Source organism: Caenorhabditis briggsae (genome assembly GCF_000004555.2).
Source record: "Caenorhabditis briggsae AF16 supercontig from assembly CB4, cb25.NA_191, whole genome shotgun sequence".
Lineage (NCBI taxonomy): Eukaryota > Metazoa > Nematoda > Chromadorea > Rhabditida > Rhabditidae > Caenorhabditis > Caenorhabditis briggsae.
The window spans coordinates 4,668-13,345 of NW_025543481.1; the positions used below are offsets into that span (position 1 = coordinate 4,668).

The window sequence follows — 8,678 nt, forward strand, 5'->3', positions numbered from 1 at the left end:
CCCCGCCCCCGGCTCCGCCCATTTTTCCTCCCAGATGGTTCTTCCCACTTTTTGTTTTCCTCCCAGTTGGTGTGCTCTCGAGAAAAAGCTACGGTTTTCACAAATACTTCATGCGCCTTCAGTACAGTAGTTGGGGAATATTTTTTGGCCTATTTAATTCTCTGAGATTTTTGTTTGCTTCCGTTAAAAATCTTCAAATTCTCATGAATAATAATCAGCTGAACTTTCTTAAAAAGAAGAAAAAACTGCCTAGAATGGGTAAGGATAAAATAATTCCGAAGTACTGCATTCGGCCAAAAGGTTAATTGGAAGCCGGACAAGAATAATGAAACCTACACTAAAAATTTTCATAACAATCGGTTTGTTCTAGTCTATGACAAAAAAACATCAAAACCGCACTTCGTGATAGCCAACAGAGGTTTCCTGTTTCGGAGAATTCTTTCTTCCGAATTCCGGTTAATGAGAATAAATTTTTATCCCAGGTTCTGTTTTTCAACAACGAAGTTATTTTCAGATTACTGTAGTTGTCGTTGTCATAGTTGTAAAATTCCGGGCCGGGCCTGAGGAAAATTTCAAGGCCCGGTAGCAAAAATTTTGTCATTTTGAACCGGATTTTGAGCTCTCAATACAATTTTCTATATTTTTTGTGCTTTTTGAATTGTTTGTCTGTTTGATCAAAAAATATCAAAAAGAACTCGAAAAAAATTTTTTGATCGGAAAAAATCACATAAGGGTCCCCCCTTATGTGTTTTTAGAAATTTTCAAAACTTGTGGAATGACAGGCCCGCCGGGCCGGGCCTCCGAAATTCGGGAAAAAGCCCGGCCCGGCCCGTTACAAGTATGGTCGTTGTGGGACCTTCTGCCACGGCCACCGACGTTCCTCTTCCACCGCTCCGATTTTTTGTACTAGAATAATATTTGTTCACTCAAAAAGTTACAGCAAACACGGTAAAAGTGTTGATGTGAGAGATATATAAGACGGCAAACATACCACCACACTTTCCCCATTTCGGAGGTTTGGTAGTTACCTGTTTTAGGTTTTATGAGTTCAACCAAAAAATTTAATTTATGATATTTCCTTATTTTTGGGTAAACTTCTTTCGATGATTTCTGGCTACAAACAAGTGGCTCTTCTCCGATCGGTCGGAGTGTTCTCTTTGTTTCCTCTCCTTCGTTCATTTATATTATTATGCAAATAAGCTAAACCTAATTCTGCCTTCACCCACCATTCAGTCTCTTTCCAATTTTCTCAACCTATTTCTATACAATTCCTTAATCTTCATCTGTAATACAGATGACACACACATTTGCTGAAATTGAGACAAAAGATGGAGCCGGATACTACACTCCTAAAAATATCTTGAATCCAGCCATGTTCAGGTTTGTTTCTGTAAACTGATGATATTAAACTTTGAATAAAGAACGAAACATTTCGATACTTCATATTTTGTCAGCCTAAAAAATAAGACTTGTGAAAGAAGAGTGTGCATGTCCCTGAACGAAAACTACCGTAACCTGAAAATGACTTCATTTTCTTGATTTATTTTTCTAGGTTTCTATTGTCGGAATTATAAAACTACGACCTCGGTGTATGCAGACTCAGAACAAAAATTGAGAAATTTACGGGAAAGCTAAATTACTGTCATGGTTGCGGTACTGTTCGTTCCAACCTGCATCCACATCAATCGGCGTTTGTCTGACACAAATATTGTTTTCTAGACTGACATAATGCGAAAAGTGGTACATAGATTTGGTTAATCCTTTTTAAGCAGCGAGAATATTATTTTCATAGGTTAGCTGAAATTACAAGAGCCCTCAGCGAAGTGAACATGGATATAGAACAAGAAAAATCCCGCGATAGAAGACACACAATAAGCATTGACGAAACGACTCACGACGAATGTGACCGCTGTATAGCTGCGGAGGAACATATCGAAAAACCCGAAGATTCGTACGTTTCATCGTTCTTGTAAGATTTCCTACGCTTCATCATGTATTCTCGTTTCAGAAGAGTAATACCTGATAGTTGGCTAAAAACTGTCCAACGCCATGAAGACGAAATCGGAAAAGCACTGATCGTGTGCATTTTTGTGTCACTTGTTCTGTTAGCGCTGATGCTCATATTATCTGTTTGAATATCCGAACCTCTACTCATAAATGTGTTTCAAGTTTTTAATGTTTATTTAAATTAAAACCCAGTGTAAAGAGTTGATAATTTATTCAAAAATCAACGATAAACTCAACAATGAAGATTTACTTCTTCTTTGGGGCAGCCTTCTGGGCGGACTTGGTGACCTTTCCGGAGGATCCATCGGACTTCTCGACTGACTTGATGACTCCGACAGCGACGGTTTGTCTCATGTCACGAACGGCGAAACGTCCGAGTGGGGCATAGTCTGTGAAGGATTCAACGCAAAGTGGCTTGGTTGGGATGAGCTCGACGATTCCAGCATCTCCGGACTTGAGGAATTTTGGGAAGTCCTCGACCTTCTTACCGGTACGACGGTCCACCTGAAAAGTTTGATATAAAAAATGTCTTGAAAATATTATTAGTTACCTTCTCCTTAAGCTCGTTAAACTTGCAAGCAATGTGGGCGGTGTGGCAATCGAGAACTGGGGTGTATCCAGCGGCGATTTGTCCCGGGTGGTTCATGATGATGACCTGGGCGTGGAAGGTACGAGCCTCCTTGGCCGGGTCTTGCTTGGAGTCGGAGCAGACGGATCCACGACGGATGTCCTTGACGGAGACGTTCTTAACGTTGAATCCAACGTTGTCTCCTGGAACGGCCTCTGGGAGAGACTCGTGGTGCATCTCGACGGACTTGACTTCAGTGGTCACGTTCTGTGGAGCGAAGGTAACAACCATTCCTGGCTTGATGATTCCGGTCTCGACACGTCCGACTGGGACAGTTCCGATTCCTCCGATCTTGTACACGTCCTGGAGAGGGAGACGGAGTGGTCGGTCAGTTGGGCGTTGTGGTGGAATGATGGCGTCAAGAGCCTCGAGGAGGGTCTTTCCGGAAGCATTTCCTTCCTTGCGCTCAACAGCCCATCCCTTGAACCATGGCATGTTAGCGGAAGCCTCCAGCATGTTGTCTCCGTTGAATCCGGAGATTGGGACGAAGGCAACAGCCTTTGGATTGTATCCGATCTTCTTGATGAATCCAGAGACCTCGTTGGTGATCTCAGTGAAGCGAGCCTCAGAGAATGGTGGCTCGGTGGAGTCCATCTTGTTGCAGGCGACGATGAGCTGCTTGACTCCAAGGGTCTGGGCAAGAAGAGCGTGCTCACGGGTTTGTCCGTTCTTGGAGATTCCAGCCTCGAACTCTCCGGTTCCGCAAGCGACGACCAAAACGGCGCAATCAGCCTGGGAGGTTCCTGGAAAATACAATTTCTTAAAAGCATGACACGAAATCAATATTACCGGTGATCATGTTCTTGATGAAATCACGATGTCCTGGGGCATCGATGATGGTGATGTAGTACTTAGCGGTCTCGAACTTCCAGAGAGCGATATCGATGGTGATACCACGTTCACGCTCGGCCTTCAGCTTGTCGAGGACCCAAGCGTACTTGAAAGATCCCTTACCCATCTGTAAAAGAATCAATAAGAATCGGTTGGCCCAAATAACAAAATTACCTCCTGAGCCTCCTTCTCGAATTTCTCGATGGTTCTCTTGTCAATTCCTCCGCACTTGTAGATCAAGTGTCCGGTGGTGGTGGACTTTCCGGAGTCGACGTGTCCGATGACGACGATGTTGATATGAACCTTTTCTTTTCCCATGGCTGCTACGGAGTGAGCAAAGTGTTTCCCAACTGAAAGAAATAAATGTAAAATTATATAGACAAATCGAAAAACAGCGCTTAAGAAATAGTTAAGATGAGAAATAACAATTACGACGAAAAATATATGGAGAGCTTTCACACCAGTGCAAAAATTGAATTGCAACAAGTTGAGCTTTAAAAGGGATAACCGGAAAAAAAACAAAACAACGAGCAATAATCAACATGATTAGTCAGATGACGAGCAACGCACGTTAATTTCACAGGGCCCAAAAAATACCTTGACACTCTCCTTGCCTGCACATCTAACTCCCGCCGCGACCGGTGACCGTAATCTTTTTTGAACGCAGTTGGCGGGAAAGTAGCAACAGAGTCAAACAACAACGATTTTTTTCAAGTTTTCTCCGACAAATTAAAACGTAAAGAAGAAATAATTCCAGCAAAAATGTATAATTTCAGCAAAAATGTCCGAAGCAAGGGAAGTCGACAGTAGCAAGAAACAGAAAGTGCTGACATGGACCGAAAAATAGTGAGTGGTTATCTTTGGAAAGTAATGTTGCCCGAAGCGGGAGTTTAGTCTTTTTCTCAAATTTTTTTGAGTAGAAAAATTATTTTGATAATAACTTCTATGAAAATGTTGTTCGAGTATATATCCTAATCTTGAGTTTTTAGCCGACCGAAGACTCTTGACGATATCGCTCACCAAGAAGAAGTTGTCACAATGCTCAAAGGAGCTCTCCAAGGCAAAGATGTAACAGATAATTGGAAGTGTTATATTTCAAATAAAACTTTCAGTTGCCACATCTTCTGTTTTACGGTCCACCAGGAACTGGTAAAACATCTACAGCTCTAGCGTTCTGTCGTCAACTGTTTCCCAGTAGCATTTTTCGGTAAGGAAGAAAAATAATGCATTTTTAACACATAACCTGCAGAGATCGTGTGCTTGACTTGAATGCTTCCGATGAACGTGGAATTTCTGTTGTTCGGCAGAAGGTATGAAGATTCCAGAAGACTGCCGACGGAGACTATTCAATTTCAGATACAAGCTTTTTCAAAAACAACACTTGGTTCGAGTAACAAAGAGGATGTTTTGAGACTGAAGATTATTATTCTGGATGAGGTGGACGCAATGACAAGAGAAGCGCAAGCTGCCATGCGCAGAGTTATCGAAGATTTCTCGAAAACTACCCGTTTCATTCTGATTTGCAATTACGTATCTCGACTCATTCCACCAGTTGTCAGTCGATGTGCCAAATTCAGATTCAAATCTTTGCCAGCAGAAGTACAGGTTCAGAGGTGAATCTTTTCGATTTATTGTTTCTAATTTTCATATGTTTCAGACTTCGTACGATTTGTGACGCAGAAGGGACGCCAATGAGCGAAGATGAATTGAAGCAAGTGATGGAATACTCTGAAGGAGATTTGAGAAGAGCTGTTTGCACACTTCAGTCGCTGGCACCTATTCTAAAAAATGTGAGTTACATTCCGGTATTTCTATATGTTTATGATCAACTTGTGAACATTTGAAGGGCGACGAAAGTGCTCGCAACTGTTATCTTCGTGGTTCGTCGGATGCACTTCTCATTTCCGATCTCTGCAAAACCCTCCCTTCTGCCGATGTTCCTCAAATCATATCCATGACCAAAAGTATCACCAAGTCATGTACCGGAGTTGCTTTCATCCGCTGCTGTTTCCACCAAATGCTCGACGACAATCTTATTAACGACGAAAACATTTCTGTCATGGGAAAACTTGTGGCGGTAAGAAATTAATGGTCTCCGCACGGTCTCCCAAAGTGAAAATTTTTGAAAAAGCTCTCTCGTCGTCTCATTTTTCTTGGGTTAATAGAAGCTTATCACTAGACTCATGGAAACCACAGAAAAGTACGAATTCAAGCTATTTTTAGAGAGAAAACTATTTGCTTTGTTACTGAATCCTTCAGCTATTACCTGCACAAAATTTTGTGAAAATTGGAGCATTTTGAGCAAACTTATGAATCAATGAACGCCGTCTAGATCAAAACCCTGCATAACTCTGCGAGTATCTAACCAATCATCAATAGACCAAAAGTTTTTTAATGGATTGCTCTACAATTCCTCCGTCTTTGATTTTTGACTTTCGTCTCTGTTCGGATGTTAGGCGGTCAGAGAGTCGTCGATTGAGAGATTTTGGACTTTGGAGGCGATTTCCAGTTGGTTAAGTGTGGTCTTTTTTGCAAAAAGCAATCAAATATCAAATTTTCCATATTTTTTAATATGAAAGTTACTTAATTTGCATATAGAACAAGAAGAATTGCCCAAAAACTCAAAAAATCTAAAAAAGTTTTTCAAAGCTTCATAACTTGCTTGATAGTTTGAGATAAGTGTTGAAACTTATAACAGACAATCTCGGATATGATTTCTGTCACTCATAAAAAAATTGTCTGAAAATACCCATTTTTGAAGGTTTTTGGAACATTCTTAACAATTCATTCAGTTTTCCAATTAAATCTGTGAAAAAACTGTAGAGAGATGAAAAAGCGTGAGAGATGAAGAGACGCAGAGACATTTTTTTCTGTAGTTTTCTAATCAAAAATTTTCACGCTCGGAGACCGTGTCTCCGAACAATCCCCGAATAATTTCAATATTTTCAGGTTTGTGAGAAGCGTATTCTGGATGGATGCGACCTGGAGAACAACCTTCTCGATTTTCTTCTTACTCTCCGTGAAACAATTCATTGACTGCTGAACGTCGTGGATCAACTTTCATATCATATCTTAATTTACAATACCCGTGTATCATGTTTTAACCTCATGCATCAGTTTGTGGTCTCAAAACAAAGACATTTGGTTATAGAATTTCATGTTTTCACGCAGATCAAATGAATTTCCAATAAACGGTGTCAAAAGCCGTTTTCAGTTTTCCCAGATGTTTTCAATTGCAATACCTAATTACAGGTTCAGCCAAGAAAGAGATGTGCATATGCATTCAGAAAGATGTTTTCTCTTTTTTCGGTTCCCTCGCTCACTCATCGATTTCTTCCTCCCTTTTTCTCTCGGCTCCTTCTTTCTTTTTCAAAGAATCTATAGCACGTTTGCGTTTCTTTATTTTGGTCAGAATAAAGTTAATGTAAGCTAAATACTATTATTCGGGTCAGATTTCATTTCATATAATGAGAAGTATGCAAGTTTCTGAGATTTTGAGAAACTTTGAGAACATATCTTGCATTAGATTTCAGAGAATTTTTTGAAAAACTTCCAATTCGTATAAGAAGTGTCTGGACAGCGTCTTCTGGACCGTCTGCCAAACACGTGCCCGGTGGCTGAGTCTCCTCATAATCCGTTTACATTTTCTCGTTCATTCGCTTGTTCTTCACCTAGCCAACCTAACTTTCTATTTGCTCTTTTCCTGTATGTTTGTGTCCTTCTTCTTCATCTTCTCCTCCCACAAAATCTTTCATCATTCCGCCACGGGGAATTCCATTGTCTTGTTAATCACTCCTACTGTCTGTTTTCTGTATTTCTATTTTTTAGAAGACATAAATTCGCTTTTAGATTCAGTTATGGGCAATGTGGCCACCCGAAAACGTCCTGGGTGCCATCATACTGCCAGAAGTGATGAGAACGAAGAAGAAGAAGATGGACCAGCCAGGAAAAGATTGAGGATTGCAGAAAATCATACAGAAAATGAATATCAGAAGGTCCGTATTAAACTGAAAATAATGAAAACATACAGTGAGACCTGCAATAGAAGGGTCCCTAAACTTTTAAATTTAAGCCTTATTATCTGGGTTCCTGTCGCAGATGCAAAAAAGTTGTTCACTAACAAATTTTTCATCATAATATCAGCAATATTTTATCAGTTCACAGATTTTTGATTTCTTTCATAGGAACAGAGATAGTTGAGCTCAAACTGAGCAGTGTGTAAACTTTCTTCGATTTCTGAGTTGTAATCCTGATTGTTCTCAAATTCATTTAATTATACTTCAAACAACAAAATATAATAGTTCATTGTTTGATGATTTGATCAGTAACTGTATTTTTAGCAAACATCACAAGGTAATCTCTAACTGATCAATTGTGTGTTAAATTTGTTATTCAACACCCCGAAACTAATCTTTTTTTCAGCTCGCCTTCAAATCCCGTCTACAAAAACTCAAGAATTGTCGGCCCCATTTAAAAAGGAGAACATACAAAGTTGAAGAAGGTGAGATCGGCATGCCAACAGGAGTATTAATTCCTGAATCCCATTGTTTACCCACTTTTTCATGTTTGTGTGTGAGCATAGCTCACCACCACTTTTTGATATTGATAATGATCCGTGTCCGTCGGCACTTAAGATCAGATGAGATGATTTGTAGTGTAAGTACATACACGATCAAAAATGAAAAAAAAACTGTCACTGATGTTAGCGAAAATCAAAAAAGGGGACACTATAAACCCTGTAATAGAAGGGTCCCCTAATTTTTATCTTTGAGCAAATTTATCTCGGTTCTTGTCAAATGTTTTGAAGGTTTTACTGTTAACTATCCCTCAGGTCCTGGTCCTCTCTTTCTATTATGGTCCCACCCGCAGTGTCTATTTTTCCTCATCTTCTCTTCGGTTCCTAGTTTCTTGACAGTTTGAGTGCAGACTTCAAATTTTCAGCCGATCCTCGTCCTCCGTTACCCAGATTCATTGTGGACGACTACGACAACTATGAAAAACGTTAGCTTTGGAGGTTCTTGCCTCATTGAAAACAATGAAATTTTAGCTGAAACTGCGAATCGAAAAGAATTTGCTATTCCATGGTTTGAGCATCTTTTCCTGCCTGAATTCCCAACAAGAAGTGTCATCAATGAGAAGAGTTTTATTCTGGAACGCCAATTAGGTCGTGGATCGTTTGGAGTTGTTTATTGTGCAAGTGCAATTCATGACT

The 8,678-nt window shown here is 40.1% G+C and overlaps 3 protein-coding genes across 3 annotated transcripts; 2 read left to right on the forward strand and 1 right to left on the reverse strand.

The window, feature by feature from the left end:
* Positions 1-2,216: 2,216 nt before the first annotated feature.
* Cbr-eft-3.2 lies at positions 2,217-3,784 on the reverse strand (the record flags this gene model as incomplete). The annotated part of the gene is given in 5 exon segments (XM_045241087.1): positions 2,217-2,356; positions 2,367-2,511; positions 2,558-3,378; positions 3,425-3,593; positions 3,641-3,784. 5 exon segments carry the CDS (start codon positions 3,782-3,784, stop codon positions 2,217-2,219), a joined length of 1,419 nt encoding a protein of 472 aa, XP_045091367.1.
* Positions 3,785-4,247: 463 nt separating this feature from the next.
* On the forward strand, positions 4,248-6,502 carry Cbr-rfc-4.2 (the record flags this gene model as incomplete). Its single annotated transcript, XM_002648315.1, has 8 exons — positions 4,248-4,312; positions 4,456-4,534; positions 4,579-4,673; positions 4,716-4,776; positions 4,823-5,079; positions 5,124-5,256; positions 5,313-5,543; positions 6,416-6,502. 8 exons carry the CDS (start codon positions 4,248-4,250, stop codon positions 6,500-6,502), a joined length of 1,008 nt encoding a protein of 335 aa, XP_002648361.1.
* An 821-nt stretch (positions 6,503-7,323) lies between these two features.
* Positions 7,324-8,630, forward strand: CBG24569 (the record flags this gene model as incomplete). Its single annotated transcript, XM_002648316.1, has 4 exons — positions 7,324-7,461; positions 7,889-8,122; positions 8,408-8,467; positions 8,514-8,630. The coding sequence occupies 4 exons, from the start codon at positions 7,324-7,326 to the stop codon at positions 8,628-8,630; spliced, it is 549 nt and encodes a 182-aa protein (XP_002648362.1).
* Between the last annotated feature and the right edge of the window lie 48 nt (positions 8,631-8,678).